Source organism: Tenrec ecaudatus, chromosome 9, assembly GCF_050624435.1.
Source record: "Tenrec ecaudatus isolate mTenEca1 chromosome 9, mTenEca1.hap1, whole genome shotgun sequence".
In the NCBI taxonomy this organism is placed as follows: domain Eukaryota; kingdom Metazoa; phylum Chordata; class Mammalia; order Afrosoricida; family Tenrecidae; genus Tenrec; species Tenrec ecaudatus.
The window spans coordinates 57,697,975-57,716,830 of NC_134538.1; the positions used below are offsets into that span (position 1 = coordinate 57,697,975).

Genomic DNA, 18,856 nt, shown 5'->3' on the forward strand with positions numbered 1-18,856 from the left:
CAATTTATAGCTGCTCTATAGGACAGGGTAGAATTGGCCTTATGGGTTTCCAAGACTGTAATACTTTATGAGAATAAAAGTCTCATCTTCCTCCCACAGAGCAGCTGGTGGTTTTGAGTTTCTGACCGCATGGTTAGCAGCTAGCTCAAAGCAGAACCACCATGTCACCAGCACGTCTGTGCCTAGTGGCTGAAAATTGAGCCAATGGGCAAGCTCCTTCCCAGACCTAAAGGGTGAGTAAGAACAAAAGTCTCAGCAGGTTCCCTTGTGGAGGGGAGTGCCTCCAGGTACTTTTTTTGAGAGAGCTAGATTTGCAGACACAGTGCCTTTGCACTGAGGCTTCTGGTGGAATAGAGTGGCCTTTGGTCATTTGTAATGTTGCCTAAGTAGGGCAGAGGCCAAGGGTCTGCAACGAAACTAGGTAAGTGCCCAGATGTCAGAAAGAATAGCATGTGGGGTCTTAAAAGCTTATCTTCAAACAAGTATCCATCTCAGTGAGGCATCAACTAAGTCTACATAGAAGAAACACACCAGCCTGTGTGATCCAAGGATTGTAAACAAGATCATCCAAATCCAAAGGAGGGAACGGAATCAGGGCTTAAATTAGGAACACCTGGTTTGAAAAAACGCTATGAATGACAGTGGAAACTCAAAGTCCATTTGCAAGGGTCACACATAGATTGAGTCTCCAGTGACTCCCCTCTGACCCTAGTCAAGGAATATGAATAGCCTTGTTATCAGACAGAGAGCACTCTAAAGTCAATTGTAGCAAATACAGTTAGATTGTAATGCAATAGCTTATCATTTGATCTTCCTTCTGACTCATTTAAATTGTGTTTCAGATTTTTTTCAAATGATGGGGAAATGTACACATGGATTTAACTTCTAGGGAATCCCCTCTGACTGTAGACCAGGGATGTGACTCGTCTTGCTATCATACATTGTGCACTGGAATTGCAGATACAGTTGGGTTAAAATTTAACCCCATATCATGTGACCTCGCTTTTGGCCTATTTTAAATTGGTTCTAGTTTGTCATATTTTTACGTTTTTTTTGAGCAAGCATATGGAAGGAAATAGCAAGTATCAGAATAAAATCAGTTCAATTGAAGGCAGAAAAAAAATCCACGAAACAAAAACTTGTTCTGTGAGAAAAGTAATAACATTGACAAACTAGCAAGATTCACCAAAAAGAGAGATTACACAATTTACCAATATCAGAAATGCTAATGTCAAAAGAATCCTATGAATAACTCTACCCACATAAATTTAAGAAATTGGATGGAATGGATCATTTCCTTAAAAAGTACAGATTACTATAACTAACATATAATGATAGGTAGAAATGATTTGAATAGCCCTGTTAATCCTCTGGGATAGGTGTTATAAAATATTTCCCCGGGTCTCAAGGAGACTGGATGGCATAGTGGGTCATGGGTTAGGCCACTAACTGCCTGGTGAGCACTTCAAAATGAACAGGGTGGCTAGGAAATGCCAGGCGAGGTGGCCAGGGAAGATTTCTGGAATCAAATGAACCTGAATCCACTCTAGTTTCTTTCTTCAAAATGACTGAGTCATCATCTTGTTCTGTGGGTGCCTTCTGAATTGTTGTTAATTGTTCTACGCTGCAATTGTTTATTTATTGCGCTGGAATGTCCTATGAACTCCTCTAAATCGTCAGGTTTTATATCCAACCACACCCTCGCTCCTTCCCCAATAGTCACATAAATTGACCAAACAATTGCTGTAGGAGATTAATTCTTAAAGGGCTATTATTATTATTAGTCTATGATTTATACAAAGGCTATTAGATATTATTAGTCTATGGCTTATACAAAGGAACAATCCAACCTAAAAGGGCTTTAAAAAGTAAGATAATCACATATGCTGAAAAATGTTCATCTGAGCAGTGTCCCTCAGCTCTGGCCACATGTCAGAATAGTGAAGGGACTGTAAAAGGTTTTAATGCCAAACCTCTTCCCAAGAGATTCTGGTAAAATTGATCAGGAAGAACAAAAACCATCATTGTGTGATCACCTTCCCCACATAAATGTTGAAGACGAATGTGTGCATAAGTAAGTGTGGTGAAGAAGGCTGATGGTGCTCAGCTATTGAGAGACATAGCATCTGGGGACTTAAAGGCTTGAAAGTACACAAGCGGCATCTAGCCCAAAAGCAACAAAGCCCACATGGAAGCAGTACATCAACATGTGTGATCATGACGGGCCGAAGGGACCACGTTTCAAGCACCAAAGGTGGGTGGGGTATCATATCATTGTGAATGAGGGGAGCATGTGATGGGGACCCAATGCCCATCTGTAGACAACTGGATATCCCTTGCAGAGGGGTAGTGGGAGGAGATGAGTCACTCAGGGTTCAGTGTCATAATAATGCTCACAACTTTCCTCTAGTTCTTAAATGCTTCCTCCCCCCCCAATTATCATGATCCCAATTTTACCTTACAAATCTGGCTAGATCAGAGGATGCACAGAGGTACAAATGGGAACTGGAAACACAGGGAATCCAGGACAGATGAAGCCCCTCAGGACCAGTAGTGAGAGTGATGATACCAGGAGGAGGGAAGGGGGAGTAGAAAGGGGGAACTGATCACAGGAATCTACATATAATCTCCTCTCTGGGGGATGGGCAATAGAAAAGTGGGTGAAGAGAGACGCCAGGCAGTTTAAGATAAGATAAAATAATAATTTATAAATTATGAAGGGTTTCATGAGGGAGGAGGAGTAGGAAGGGAGGGAATGGGGAAAAAGGAAAATGAGGAGCTGATTCCAGGAACCCAAGGGGAAAGCAAATTTTGAGGATGAGGGCAACAAATGTATAAGTGTGGTTGACACAATTGATGTATGTGTGGATTGTGATAAGAGTTGTATGAGCCCCAATAAAATGATTTTTTAAAAATTGATCGGAAACAAGGTGCAGGAATCGATTAGTTTTACAGCTCCCAGCTGCTGCTGTGTGGCTAGGAACCACACCATTAAGGTAGACCGTTAAGGTCACATATTTTAATGAACGTAACATATGACATCTTGGTCACAGGCATGGCATAACCCAATTACCATATCAAAGTGATTATTTCATCCCCATTGGAAAATGTGTGTCTATATACAAGAGAATCAAACTGTTTCATGACTATTTAGTTTACTTGCAATACACTCCTTACAAGTATCTATTTAGAACAACAGATCTAGCCAACAAAGGAAATTCATTTTGTTTCCATTTTAATTTAGTTCCTTTATCACGCACTTTTCATTATTTAGAATTCCAAAAAAGGCCATCACAGAACTATAGCTTCTCTTTTAATTTGACAAGGGATGGACCCAAGGTTTCTTGCCTTAACAGAACACCCTAGGCTGACTTTTCTGGTGACTTCTGTCTGAAGTCACAACTTGCTCAACACAAGTATAAATGTCGTTTTCTTCGACTTGCTCAAGTTGTTGCAGGCTAACCAGAAGAGATCAGAATTGCCCTTACCGAGGACCACCACTGAAGACCGGACCATGACTCTGCAATTTCCCCGTCTGCCCTGGCGTCCTCCCAGTCTCCCTCGGGCACAGAAAGATTGGGAAAGTTCCACTGGGCCACAGCCAAGAAGAGATGGGGTTAACTTACAAAGAATGGAATCAGACCAGCGGCCTTGTCTCTCTCCAAGGCCTCCTGCAGGGCAGAACCCCGCATGGCGAATTTGCCATCCGAAGGAATTGCTTTTATTTTGACTCCACCGATCAGTCCTGCTCTTTCCACTGACGAGTGTGCCTAAAAAGAAAGCCGCAAAGTTAGGCTGGTGTAGGTAGGTTCCCCTCTGTAGGGACTGCCTAACCCTTAGCTCCTCAAAGCTCCGCATGGCGCTGTACACACCTGGGTCCCTTTCCTAGGGCAGCGATGGCAGGACTGATGCTCTTTCCTACCTCTGTTCCTTCGGAAGGTTTCTTTACTGGAAGTTGTTTCGATTCATGTCAAATGTTGCTTTTAAGTCTAATGACTGATATACCAGTAAAGTGCTGGTCCAATACTGGTCCAATCTTTTTGTTTTGTTAATTCAAAAGCAAATGGTGAGTTTTGGGGTCAGACGGGGAACTCTGGACATTTCCCACCATGATGCAGTATTCGGAGGAAGTGTTACTGTATACCACTAAGCAAAAGCGAGTGAACCAATTAAGGTAAAGATGCAGGGACCAGCCTGAGGTATATCTGGGAGCTAGTAGGGAATCATGAACAGACCAATAGAGTTGAGCCCAAAAAGCTTATGGAGAATTGCCCTTTGCTGATTATGTTGTGCTCCCCCAAACACCACCCCCCACACCCCCACCCTCCACTACAGAGCGGACTGGCATTGACACCCAAGAGGCAGATACCCATCTCAAGAACAGGAGCATCCAGAGCATCCCACATGGGCCGGGCGGAGGCCAGAATGCCACAGAGACCACACTGCCGGGCTCCTCCCTGCCTGGCATGCCTCCCTAACTTCTGCCAGGTTTCCCTGGAGAGCAATTCTTCAAGAAACTAGAAATTCCAAAATCCTTGCTGGAGGGCCAGCTCCTCAGGAACATGATCTGCTCAAAATCAAATTATAAATGTATCTCCAAAAAACCTACTTCATAGTCTGTCACCTTTCCTGACAGTCGTTTTCAGCTGGGGTCCCACAGAGGCATGAAGCCCACATGCCCACTCCCTATACGAGTCTTGTAATGCCCGCGCATCTAGAATAGCGTTAGCTCTCTACCACATAGTGGCTACTGATGAAGCAAATAGCAAAATAATCTCCCACAGTGCTAAAAGCCCGTTGGAAATGACTGCCACCACTTCAGATAGGAACCTCTCACATTTACTGAGAGCCTGGGTGCGCAGTTTTAAAGCCACCTTGCGTCCTTCCAAGCTATCACAGAGATCTAAATATACATGATGTTTTCTCAAGCGCAGGTAGCACAAATAAGTGAAATCAAAATACACAGGTAAATAATCCTCTGAAGTGTTGAGAAAAGGGTATTGTTTCTATTTCAGGTTAAATTTTTATTAATTAGAATATATATCATGGTTAGAATAGCTGAATTAAGAAATGTATTAAAGATAAATATGTCAGCAAAGCTAGATCCACTTTGTAGAATCCAACCCTGTGAGGGTGGAACAAGTCAGACAGTTATTGTGTCCATTGAATAAGTTTGCTATCCTCATGCTGCTTAATCTCCTTTCCTCCTGTTCACGCTCACAGTGTTTTTCCTTGCTATCTCTTTTCCTGGATTGATCAATGAATCACACTGTGTGCTAATATTTGCAGAAGTTTTATAGCACCTGATAGCCTTTTTTAATTTTTGTCTAACCGTGAGCTGAATGGATCAGCAACACGAAGAGGCAGGTGCTTGTATCCCCGTTTGACATGGAAGAAATGGAGGTTCAGAGAATTGTGTGATTAGCCTAAGGCCACAAAGCTTAAAATATTAGAGCTGGGATTTGAGCCCAGGTCCTCAGGCCCTCTGGTTAGTGTTTCCACAAGGTCCCTCTGAAGGCAGGCCAGCAGGCCAAACCATTGCAGCATTACGTCAGCGCTGGGAGAAATGGAAACAGAGCTGGCCATGGTGATTTTTTAGCACGTAAATTTCTTTCCAATTTGACCTACTTTCCATCCAGGAACCCACCCCTTCTCATCAGTCCATGATGCAGGTGGTGTCCTCTTTTTCTGGGGTTGAATGATGTTGCATGGTTTTTTTCTCTGACTTGTTTTAAAACCAAACATTCACATTTGAAGGTAGGCAGGGCGGCCGACCCACACACGCTCTCAATACACTCACCTGATCAGATGAGTAGGCCACCAGCTTTTCCATGATGGAAGCTTGTGACAGCTCTGGGGATGCCATCTGTAGCTGTCTTGTCACTTTGGTCCGGGCAGCCAGCAGGGCCACCAGAGTGGCTTCACTGGCACTTCCCTAAATACAAGGGGAAGGTGCGTGAGCTTTGGAACACAGCAAGGCAATCTGTATTTCAACTCTTGGACGACATAATTCGCTTCCCTTTTTAAAAAACGAATCTGAAATTGCAAACGTCATTCTCATATGCACAGGAAAAGAAAAGTCTGCATACTTATGATTGCTAGTTTACCATTAGTTTAACATTACTTTGTATGTCTCTGGTTCCATGATGGCTAACATTTCTGCACCCACATTTTGTATCCTGTATTGGAAAAATGAGCTTTGCATGCAACCTGGCTGAGGAGGTCCGACCGTCACTGGGAGAGAAGGCAGCAGTTTTACACCAGAGTGCAAAACCAACTCCTGGTTCATAACCACTTGGACAAAGCAGTTTGAATTTGTTCACAAATGAAGGTGCATTTTCAAGTAGACGGCCAGTTCACCTTGGAACCTCTCTTTCACACACAGATCTCGGCACATATTTTGGCAAGTTAGTAAAGATGGTTTAAAATTCACCGCTTTGAGATTGAGAACGGGCAGAGGCGGTGAAGTATGCAGAGCAATCACTAAAAAAAAAAGGCTTCCTGATTGATGGAGCCAAACAGCATTTGCCAGGAAAAAATGAGAGCAGCTCGCCCGTGAGATGGACTGACCCAGGAGTCACGGCAACAGAGTGAAACGCATCAAAGATCACGAGGCTGGAACGGGACTTAGAATGTTTCGTTCGGTTATACACAAAGACGCGTGAGTCAGGGTTCCCTCAGAGGAAAGGAGCAACAATATGTCCCCCCTAGAATTTTCAAGCTAGTTCTTTTTGCCCTCTTCAGGTGGTAAAGTGGATACCAAAGAGGTTAATCTTTGCCCACGTCAACAGCTAAAATGTGACATGGTTAGAAGGAAACTACATCTGTCCTGTCTGCTGTGAAGCGCGCCTCCTCACTCTTCCCGGCTCACGAGCACCAGGTCTTTGCAAATCCTGGGAGAAACTCCCTCATCGATTGAGCACTAGCACGAGGAAGGTTCAATAAAAGAAAGTCGATTTTTGTCAGATATGAGGGAAACAGTGATAAGATTTTAGAGTATTGCAAAGAAGTATGAGATAAAATACTTAAACACCAATTATCTTGTTAATATTCTTAGTCTTCCTTTATTGATCCCAATGTCATAGTTTTATTTTATGATTTCACTGATTTTAGTTTTTCTTTTAACTCAACTCATGTCTTTATGGAGCAGGGGGGAATTTAAGCTAAATACATTTACTATATGTTTTCATAGCTCTAATGCGTATGCTCAACTATACAGACATGGTCCTCCTACTTTATCATATAAAGTGAGGGGACCATCCCTTGGAATCTGCTGGAGATTGGGTCTGGTACCTCTACAGGACAAAAATCCAAAGATGTTCGTGTCCCTTACATAAAATGGCATTGTTGTGGTTACAAGCCATCGTCCAACTGGTTCTGATTCACTGGGACCCTGTATATCACAGAGGCAAACGCTGCCTGATCGCTGCAAAGCATTTGCATACAAAATCTACATATCCTCCTTCCTGCGTTAAATAACCTCTAAATTACTTAGAATACCTAGCACGGTGTAAATGCTATACGTAGCACTACGGGCTCCCTTTTATTTTTGAGGGGCTGCTTTGCTTAGTCAGTTTCTTTTTTCCATCCAAGGTTGGTCCAACCCTGGAATTCCGATTTTGTGAAAACAATGACAACTATGTTGCATCGCCTTCAGACCATGGTTTCATCAGCAATGGTTTTTAAGACCATTTTAAACCAGGCTGAAGAAAACTTGCCGGGCAGAGCTAACCATGCTGCCTGGGCGAGGCCAAGTTCCCTGCAGACAGGCTCTGTAGTCGACACTTCTGTCACACACTCTGTTACTCTTCTCATGGGGCAGATACCCTCCTGTCCCCAAGGCGGGTTGTTTCTCCTAGACTGACCCATTGGCTCATTCACTCTAATTGAAAAAGTGACGTGTGGAGATTATTGAAAAGACACAGTTCCTGAATGTGGGGGGATCCCCTTGTTCTTCCCACCCTGAACACGTAACACTTACGTGTGATTGAAGTGTCTCCACCTGAATTACAGCCTCCATTTAAAACCTAGGGGCACACTCCCCCCAACCCCCCTCCTTCTGACCCATATTCTTCTCCTCAGTGCCACATCGGAATCACAATGCCTATCTACTGTGGCTTTTCCTTCGGTCTCTGTGCCAGTTCGAAAAGACAAGTGCCCTCTCTCGGTGACAGTGATTTGATAGGAGGAAGCAGGAAGGGCAGAGGCACATTCAGAACGCAACAGCTCAAGCGCAGGCCATGTGTGTGAGCAGACTCCGGTGGGAAATCAAAAGGCTTTTTCCTTCCCTTTGTTGGAAACAGATCTTAACCGAGAGCGAAAAGGAGGAGGCGAGGGGACTGCTCTGTGTACTCAGAGAAGAGTAATGATACCTTTGCTTTATCGTAGGCAAATAAAGGTTGCCATGGAGAGCCCAGTGTGGAGAGGGCAGGGAAGAGGAGATGCAGAGAGCAGGGCCGCTTCCTGCTACTGATGCTGAAGCCTTTTCATCTTTTGTGTTTCCGTGTGTCACCGCATGCCCTGTGCCCAACAGCCTTTTCTTCCACAAGAGCTTTCCAAATAAAATCACAAGGCAATTTTTACAGCCTCAGGTGACACTTTGCCATTTGACTCAGACGGAACCCCTCCCAGGTTGTCACTTCGCTGTAGCCTACGGTTCTGATTACAGCAGAGAGAGGATCAATAACGGGGCTAACTCACTGTCTGCCCAGCTCTGGATCCATGAGCTGTCAGCAAACCCTGTCAGCTGGGGAGGCTGGGACGTCCTGCCATAAAAATCAGACATAATTGCCTGCTTTTGTTCAGCAAAACGAGAGTGCCTTAGGCCCAATAGGCAATGTGTTGAAGCTTGGAAGGAGAGGTGACAGGATTTTTCCTTACTAAATGCAAAGACGCTCATTGATGCTGAAAAATGGAATTATCTTTAATAAAAGGTCACTTAAACGAGAGCTCCTGGTAGCACACCCAGGTCTAGACTCGCAAATATAACAAATGGTGAGGGGTGGCCTCGTGTACCATGCATCTCGCAGTCCAGCTCCACTTTGTAGTTGCTTTGCCTTCTAGACTGTAGTGTCTTCATGTTTCAAGATGAAAAGGGTAACACAGCATAGGAAATAGGCTAGACCATGACCTTCATGGTGTTTGCAATGTAATGTACTTCTTATCACCCCTGACCTTGGCTGGCCTAACAGGTTGCACATTGGGTCACTAACTATAAGGCTGGCAGTTTGAGTCCACTCTTTGCTCTGTGGCAGTAAGATGAGCCTTTCTGAAAAGAACCCAATGGGATATTATTTTAGGTGTAAGATTTGATAACCCAGAAATGCTCTTTTTGTTTCTTCTGTTGGTGGAAGGCGAACGGCGAACATGAACTCAACCTAGGAAGAATCTAATAATCCTGGAGCAGAACTGTACTTTATGTTAGAGGAGAGTCTCTGAAACTTTATTCATAAGAGGTTAAATATCATGCATAATAAACATCTCATCTATTTACATAAATTTTGATTCATCATAGAAGAGTATGCAATAACAATAGAATCAAAATACAAAGAAAATAGCATACAAGGCCTGTGACAAGTTGGCGTTTGTTAAAGTTATCAAGAACAAAGCCGGCTTCAGGAGACACCCACAGGTTCCTCAGGAGGTTTATAGACAAGGCCTGTGCAGGCCTACTGGACGTAGCTGTTAGATCTCTGGGGGAGAGATATACTCGGTCCGTGGCTCCACGCGAGAAAGAATTCATGCTGAAGCCTGGTTGGTGATCCAGGTGAGTTTAAAGAGAGTTAGAAGAAGTTTCGGGTTTACACAGGCACCCACAGGGCCCCTCACCCTGTGCTGCCTTCCTGGAAGCTGCTCAGAAAGTCACTAGGTCGCCTCGAACTCCTGCCTTTTTCAATTATTCCTCTGGGAGGCTTGGTGGATAACTCTGGTCGACCATTGGTTGAATTGAATTCACCTGGCCTAGGTAGGCCAATCCAGGTGCAGCACCCACCCAGGTGTACCTCCCCCTCCTGGCCTCTGAGCATGCATAATGGACGCCCCAGTCTGTAAACTAAGCTCCCTAACTGTAATCGGAGGTGAATATAAAGTAAAGAGAATTGACGGTCACCCGGTGCCTTCGCCTGCTCTCTGGATGTGGGCCTTACCGGAACTCTCTCTGGAAATACATTGTGGAGGACTCTGGGGCTCGCTGTGAGCAGAGGCTTGCCTGTCCCGCCTACTACCAAGCGATTCCCGGCTGTGCTTCAGAATGCAAGGAGTTCAATGCAGAAGTGCGTCAGAAGCACGTCACGGATTATAGCACTGCAAATAAGTGCGTCATTGCCTAATGGAAGAAGATAGAGGTCCTGACAAGACAGAATTCTCTCCTATAAAGGAAGGAGTGGCTCCAATGCAGTCCATGTGCACGTAAGATGTTACAAATACACAAAGTCTGTGTCATTCTTGGGACCGTCCTGGAAACCTGAGGAAGAGAAATCCCCTCTCACTTCCTTTTGTTTCCTGATCAAGATGAATCTTAATAGTCACGTGTTAAATGAAGATAATGCATTAAACGAGTGCACAAACTAGTTGCATACTGAGGCTACGGTTTGGCACACATAGCACCTCCTCACTTCGGAAACACAGTCATGGCTACCGTTTATGGTTCGGAGGGCAGTGCCTGGAGTCAGGTAAGCATAGGACAAAGCCTTGCTCTAAAATCTACCAGCTTGAAACCAATGGGCAAGCTACCAACTGTGCTTTAGTTTCTTCAGCGTAATAGGGGACATTAAGAGGCCCCGCACTCATTGTGTTGTGAAAATTAAACGAGTCAATGCCTGAAATAGGACAACCCAAATATTAGTTGTTGCTGTTATTATTTTGATTACTATATGCATTCTGCATGGTAACCACTATGCTAGTCCCATCTACCATCAACAGGAGCCAGGAAATGAGTGGCCGGCCCATAGCTAATGAGAGGCAGGCAGCCCTGAGGCTCAAATTCAGATCCCACCCACCCCACCACCAGAATTTCCCCCAAAGCTTGGCTTTTCCTCTTGCGTAATTCTTGCTCATATTCTAGAAGAAATAGGAACAAACCGGAGGGGCCTCCCTTTCCTATCTGCAGCAGTGGCCCCTTTCTGGGGCTCCCCGAATGCTGCCTCCCTAAAGCTCCAGCACACACCTCTTTTTTTTTCTTTCTTTTTACATTTTATTAGGGGCTCATACAACTCTTATCACAATCAATACATATGCATACATCAATTGTATAAAGCACATCCGTACATTCTTTGCCCTAATCATTTTCAAAGCATTTGCTCTCCACTTAAGCCCTTTGCATCAGGTCCTCTTTTTTTTTTTTTTTTGCTTTTATCCCCCTCCTGCCCTGCTCCCCACTCCCTCATGTGCCCTTGGTAATTTATACATTGTTATTTTGTCATATCTTGCCCTATCCGGAGTCTCCCTTCCCCCCCTTCTCTGGCGTCCATCTTCCAGGGAGGAGGTCACATGTGGATCCTTATAATCAGTTACCCCTTTCCAACCCACTCACCCTCCACTCTCCCAGCATCGCCCCTCACACCCCTGGTCCTGGAGGTATCATCCACCCTGGATTCCCTGCAGCACACACCTCTTACCTGAATCACACCACCCCCTTCTCCACCACTCTCCGCCAGGAAGGCCTCTGGTAGCTCCAGCATCTTCCCAAGCCAGTCCATCATCACCGTCTCCAGTTCTGTGCATGCTGGGCTTGCAGCCTGTTTGGGAGGGAGCAAAGGAGTGAATCCTGGAGCAGTTACCCTAAACGCCTCGCGCACTGATGGTAAATGCACTCCACGGTGTGGTAACTGCAAGAAAGATGAGGTTTTCTACTGTTGTTGAGAATCAGCACTGAACTTGACAATGAGTTTTGAGTTTTGGGGATGGTAACAGGGCTGAGAATTGTGTACACAACATATCCCATACCGAGGAACAAGCTTCCCAGCTCCCAGACCAGGGGTCCTCAAACTTTTTAAACAGGGGGCCAGTTCATTGTCCCTCAGACCATTGGAGGGTTGGACTATAGTTTAAAAAAAAAACCTATGAACAAATTCCTATGCACACTGGACGAGCTGGCTGCTAAGCAGGACAGGCAGCGGTGGCAAAAACACCCAGCAGGCCGGATAAATATCCTCAGCGGGCCGCATGTGGCCTGCGGGCCATATTTTGAGGACCCCTGTCCTGGACCAATCACAAAGAAGTGAGGACGCAGGTGGTGCCAGGTTTCCCATGATTGCACTGGGCCCTCTTTGTTGGAGAAACCCAGCTGCCTTCACTTCACCATCTCCGCGTTGCAGACGTGAGTCACTAAAGTGAGAGGTGAATACCAAAGAAGGGTAGAGAATTGGGTTGAATCCCAACGAAATGAAGTTGAACCAAAGCAGGTAGAGAGGAGAGAGACAGGATGGGCGGATTGTCCTCTGACCTGACACAGCACAGCCGGCTTGAACTTCTGTTAGCAATGTTCGGTTCAGCAGGCACTCCCCCATTGGCTTCAGGTGGATGCTAATGCATATTGACCCCATAGGGCAGAGGAGAACTGTCCTTTGGGATTTCTAATACTGTAAATCTGTACAGGAACAAACAGCTTCATCTTTTGCCAATGGAGAAGTTGGTGGGTTTGAACTGCTGAACTTGCAAGCCAACACAATAAAACAAATCATTACAACCCCAGGGCACAGAAACCAAATAATCCTTTTCTCTCTCCCAGTGCCCAGAGCAGTGGCTGGTGACCAGGAAAGTACAGTCCTTCCCCCTACCCCGAGCTCCCTGGTGAGCAGAACTGTAGCCAGCCCCCACTCACCCCCCACACATTTCATCACCCATGGTTAGTGACACTCTCTATGCCACCTGAGGTCAGAGGGATGCTCTCATGGATAACCACTAAGTGAATGCTGCCTTCTAAGAGCAGCAGAGGATATAGTACTGAACAAGTGGCCTGCTGGGAGCCATTCCCAAATGGTAGAAACTCTTTCCATAACCAATTGTCCTCTGGTCCTAAAATAACTCATTCCAGGTCAGAAGCCTGAGCCCCAAACACCCTCTCAGACAGCGGTTCTCAACCCATAGGTAGCGATCCCTTTGGGGGTCAAACGACCCTTTCACAGGGGTCGCCCAATTCATCACAGTAGCAAAATGAGGTGATGAAGTAGCAATGGAAACAATTTGATGGCTGGGGGTCACCACCACATGAGATACGGTATGAAAGGGTCACAGCACTAAGAAGGTTGAGAACCACTGCTCTAGGGGATCAGAAAGTCCATCTAGTGCATGAGTGCCACCCCGCTCTTCTCCTCACCCTGTCCCCCCACCCCATGACCTGCAGAAGGCACACCCACACTAGTGCCCTGCTCTCTGCTTTTCTTTTCTCTAGGCCATGCCCCCACCCCATTTTAATCTTTGATTTGTTGGTTGTTGTTTTTGCCCTTTTTATTTCCCTTAACCCCCCCCTTCCTACTATCTCTGATTTTCTTTTTTCTCTTCCCTTCTTTTTCTTAGTTTTTGCTTTACTATTCTTTTTCTCCTCCTGTTTGTTCCCCACCCCCTAAGGGACACAATGATATCTGAGGGAAAAAATGGCACTGGAACTAAGTGATAAGTAATTCAAAAGAATGATCTGTAAGACCCCACTGTTCCTCCGAGGGCTGGCTCTTCCTTGGGCTTCCTCGCTCCCAGGTACAGTGCTAGAGAGAAAAACCTACCCAATCTGCAGAGAACACCAAAATATAGGAACCTTAAGGGTTCCCATACCATGAGGGACTCATAGAAGGTCAGACAGAGATTGTTCTTAAGAGTTTTATAGGAAAAACTAGATAGACTTTGCTTTAGGTTGCTGAGGCCTTTCCAGAACGAGTGTTCTCTCTCTCTCTCTCTCTCTCTCTCTCTCTCTCTCTCTCTCTCTCTCTCTCTCTCTCTCTCTCTCTCTCTTTCTCCTAGTTCCCTCTATTCCAAATGCCAGTCTTTTCCTAAAACACCTATTCACAGCTGAATCCTTCTTTCCTCTCAGTTAACAGTGGTACTCTGGCCCACAGGAGGTGCAGCAAGCTGCTCATGGCTTGTGAGCAGGTATGTGTGTATGTGGGGGGAGGGGGGAGCAAGTGTCATGCTCCTTTAGCATTTCCCCCACCACTGATGCTGCCCAACTGCCCTCCCACCCTTTGTCCTTCCTATTCCTCCCACAGGCATCACAGAACTCACCCAAGAGAAGCCAATGCAGCCGATGGCCCCACACAGCATGTCCGCAAGCATAGCCGGGTAGGAGCTGGCCGTCGGGAAGTAGGCGAAGAAGTGGGGGCTGTGCCAGTGGGTCACCTGCCCGGAAGATGGGTGGGTTACTCCTTCCTGCCAGAAGCAGGACCCTGATACTCTCGGCGCCCATGGTGACGTCATTCATCCCAAGGCGGTCATCACACGGACTCGATGGCAGAGAGCTTAAATATTGTCTTAGGAGTGCCATCCCATGTGCAGCGGACACAACCTTGCCCAGCCCAGTGCCATCGCGGTTACGCTTGAGCCCATTGGCGCAGCCACTGTCTCAATGCATCTCATCGAGTCTTCCTTTTTTCCTGACTCTTTACTCTAGCCAGCATGATATCTCTTTTAAGGGCTTGTTCATGTCTATTCTGCTCACATATCCAAAGTACAAGAGATTAAATCTCACTGCCTTCATTTCTAAGGAGCATGCTTACTATACGTCATCCATGACAGATTGATTTGTTCTTGTGAAGCCCGTGGTATTTTCAACATTCTTCACCAACAGCCTAATTCATGTGCATCATTCTTCTCGTATCTTCCTAAGTTCACATGCACGAGGTGGTTGGCAATACCTCATGTTAGAAATAGGCTCCACATCTGGGGTCTTAAAGGCTTGAAGGTTAACAAGTGGCCCTGTAGCTGAGAAGCAGCAAAGCCCACATGGAAGAAGCACACCAGCCTGTGTGATCATGAGGTGTTGATGCGATCCGGTATCAGGCATCAAAGAACAAAAAAATATGTCATTGTGTCAGTGTAGACCCAAAGCCCATCTGTAGGCAACTGGACATCCCCTTACAGAAGGGTCACAGGGAAAGATGAGCCAGTCAGGGTGCAGTGTAGCAATGATGAAACATACAACTTTCCTCTAGTTCTTAAATACTTCCTCCCCTCCTTCCCCTACTATCATGATCCCAATTCTACCTTACAAATCTAGCTAGACCAGAGGATGTACACTGGTACAGATAGGAACTGGAAGCACAGGAAATCCAGGACTGATGAACCCCTCAGGACTAGTGGTGAGAGTGGCGATACTGGGAGGATGGAAGAAAGGTGGGGTAGAAAGGGGGAACCGATCACAAGGATCTACATTTAACCCCCTCCCTGGAGGATGGACAACAGAAAAGTAGGTGAAGGGAGACATCAGACAGTGTAAGACATGACAAAATAATAATAATTCATAAATTATCAAGGGTTCATGAGGGAGGGGGCCAAGGAGGAGCTAATACTAAGGGCTCAAGTCAAAATAAAATGTTTTGAGACTGATGATGGCAACAAATGTACAAATGTGCTTGACACAATAGATGTATGTATGGATTGTGGTAAGAGTTGTATGAGCCCCCAATAAAATGATTTTTTTTAAAAAGAAAGAATGAAATAGGCTCCAGCTGGTCTAGTTTGGATCAGGGGACCTTCGTCCTACAAGTGACAACCTTTCTCTTTGCCACCTTGAGGACGTCCTGTGTAGTAGAGTTGCCCAATGCAATATAGCACTTGATTTCTTTAAAGCTGTTTCCATGACCATTGATTGTGGAGTAAAGTAAAATGACATCCTTGACAACTTGAATGGTTTCCTGCTTATCATGATGTTGGCTAATATTCCATTTGTGAGGATTTTTTTTTATTTTCTTGGTGTTAGAAGTATAATCCATAGTAAAGATTGTAGAATTTGTTGATCATCTGTAAATAATTCAAGTAATTGTGTAATCTGCACATTACAGGCTGTTAATTAGCCTACCTTTACATTCTTCTTCATATAGTTCAGCTTCTCAGATTACTTGGCCATCATACAGCTTGAATATGTATCCTAGAATGATACAACCCTGACACACCCCTTTCCCAATGTTAAATCTTTGTTCTGTTCAAATGACTACTTGTGGTCTATGTATGGGTTCTACATGAGCACATGAAATGCACTGTAATTTCCTTTCTTCACAATGTTATCTATAGCTTGTTATGACACACAGTGGAACACCTTTGCGTAGCCAATACAACACAGCTCTTAGCCCAGACCCATCTGACATCGACAATGGCATCCCCCGTCCCATTCTGGCTTCTGGCTTCCGATGCTTTTCATGATCTCCAGCAAGTTTCCTTGCATGTGGTATTAATGATGTAGTTTGATGATTTCTGCACTTTATTGGGTCACCTTTCTTTGGAATAGGCACACTAGTGTATCTCTTCCAGTTGCTTGGCCAAGTAGTGGTTTCCCAAATTTTCAGCATACACAAGTGAGGACTTGCAGTCCTTCAGAAGCTTGTGGAAACATATCAATTGCTTCTCTCAATTCCTAGAGCCTAGCTTTTTGTTAATGTCCTCATTGCAGTTTGGACTTCTTCCTTCAAAACCATCAGTTCTTGAACATATTCTACCTTTCAACCTCTACACCAAATCTTTTTGTTACAGTGATTCTGTGTATCTCATCCATCTTCTTTAAAAAAAGTTTTATTAGTACATAATTCACCTATCGTACAATTCAAGATTTCAATCAAATGAAGAAGCCCAGTCATTGCCACAACCAATTTTAGCAAATATCTTTCTTTCTTGTACTCATTGTTATTAGCTCCCCGTTTCATTCCAATCTCCCCCTTCCACACCCCAAGAAACCATTAATCCAGTTACTGTCTCGATACATTTCCCTCTCCTGGGTTTCGTATACAGAGAAGCATACCCCAAACAAACAAAGTAAAATAGGAAGACCTTCATTGGAAAGAAAATAGAAGGTATTAAAAACTAGAACAACTTTAAATGAGGTGAAAGAGGAGATCAAATAATATGTGAAATTTTAACCGAACTACATCTGCCATAATCTACTTTACAAAGTCCCATCTTCGTTTGATGCTTCCTGCATCACTCAGTACTTTGTCCCTATGATCCTTCAATATTCAGTGTGAGGCTTGATATTTTTTCTAATTATTTCAGCTTTAGAAATGCTGAGCACATTCTGTCTTAAAAAAAAATTCCAGGCTTTCTACATTTCATTAAAACACTTGCTTTGACTTCTCATGATGACTTTTGAAATATACTATTCACTTCCATATATACTGTTTATTTCCTTCATTTCTTCTTTTAAATCATTTTATTAGGGGCTCATACAACTCTTACCACAATCCATACATACATCGATTGTGTAAAGCACATCTGTACATTCATGGCCCTCCTTCATTTCTTATACTTACTTTAGCTACTCTACATTCAAGAACAAGTTTCAGAGTCTCTTCTGACATAAGCTCGGGTTATTTTTAGTTTTTAATGGATAATATTGATTTTTGTCAGATGCCCTTAATTATGTTAAGGAATTTCCTTTCTATTCCTATCTTATTGAAGGTTTCATCAAAAAAGTGTGTTAGATTTTATCAGATGCCTTTCTGCATCTGTTGAAATAAACATCTCGTTCTTTTTTGTGTGTATTTAAAGCCAATTACATCAATTTACTTGCTAATGTTGAACCATCTTTGCATTTCTCCCATAAATTCCACTTTTCCTGGTATAAATCTCTTAATATGTTATTGCATATTGTTCACTAGAATTTTGTTGGGAAACTTTGCTGTCATTTTCTTTGCTTGTAATGTCTTTTTCTAACGATGGAATCAGGGCAATGCTGACTTTGTGGAATGAGTTCAGAAATAGTCCTTACTTTTTTGAGTTGTGGAAGGGTCTGAGCAGGATTCGTATCAATTCTTTGAATGTTGGATAAAAATTTCCAGTGAAGCTGTTTATGGAAGGACACTGTGGGGTGGGGGTGGGGCTTGGTAACTGGTTCCTGTTAAGCGATTAGTGGTGAAACAGCAACAAGCGACTTGTTTCCCCTGACTATTGCATGGGCACTCAAACGTCTTAGCAGCAGGGGCTGTGGAGCAGGGAGCATTTCTGGGTAGTCTGAGTTTGAATCCAGGCATCACTTACCAGTGAGGTGACCTCTATCAGGTCACATAACCTCGCTGAGCCTCAATTCCCTCAGCTAAGAAACAGACACGATAATAATTCTCCCCAATCAGACTGACATGAGCATTCAGAGAGACCATGAATGGAAGTGGCCAAATGTCGCGTAGGGGCTAAACATCACCAGCCCTCCCTCCTCTGATTTTTGATGGAGCTTCAGATTTCCTTTTTCTCCCAGGTATGACTCACCCCAGGCATGATGATTTTCTCAACATCAGTCATGATGTCCTCGAAGGTTTCGGGCTCCTGGGGGGCACTGGCAGGGATCAGGGGACGAAGATAGCCAGGCTCCACATCTGGGTAGACCTGGCGTGCCTCAATGCCTTCCAAGTAATCGGCTATGTAGTCCACCATCTCCTTGCCTCTTTTACGAAACTCACTTGCATTCATGATGAACTACACGAAGAGAGAAATGAAAGAACTTAGTTAACAGCACGACTTCTTAAATGGAGTGGGGCAATTCTAAGCTAGCTGACCATCACAGTCCCCAGGGAGTGCCCCTCCTGTCCTGGAGAGTCCAGGTGGGCCCAAGCAGGAGACTTTTCTTAAATAGCTAGATGGAGTAGGGAAAGACAACCCACTGAGAGAGTGTAGGAAAACGCTTCTTCAGTTTGCCAACTATTCACTTGAGGTCAGGTAGCATCTT

General features: G+C 44.5%; 1 protein-coding gene across 5 annotated transcripts in view; it reads right to left on the reverse strand.

Annotated features, from left to right (window-relative positions):
- DDC (dopa decarboxylase) overlaps positions 1-18,600 on the reverse strand; it is an 84,505-nt gene extending 65,905 nt beyond the window's left edge. The window contains exons 1-5 of one of the 5 annotated variants that reach the window (XM_075557525.1): positions 18,400-18,600; positions 14,215-14,328; positions 11,616-11,735; positions 5,801-5,935; positions 3,627-3,770 (exon numbers count right to left, since the gene is read on the reverse strand). In XM_075557525.1, coding sequence (XP_075413640.1) covers positions 3,627-3,770; positions 5,801-5,935; positions 11,616-11,735; positions 14,215-14,328; positions 18,400-18,600 — 714 coding nt within the window. The remainder of the gene's footprint in view (positions 1-3,626; positions 3,771-5,800; positions 5,936-11,615; positions 11,736-14,214; positions 14,329-18,399) is intronic. The other 4 variants (XM_075557526.1, XM_075557527.1, XM_075557528.1 and 1 more) reach the window with 4 other exon arrangements.
- Between the last annotated feature and the right edge of the window lie 256 nt (positions 18,601-18,856).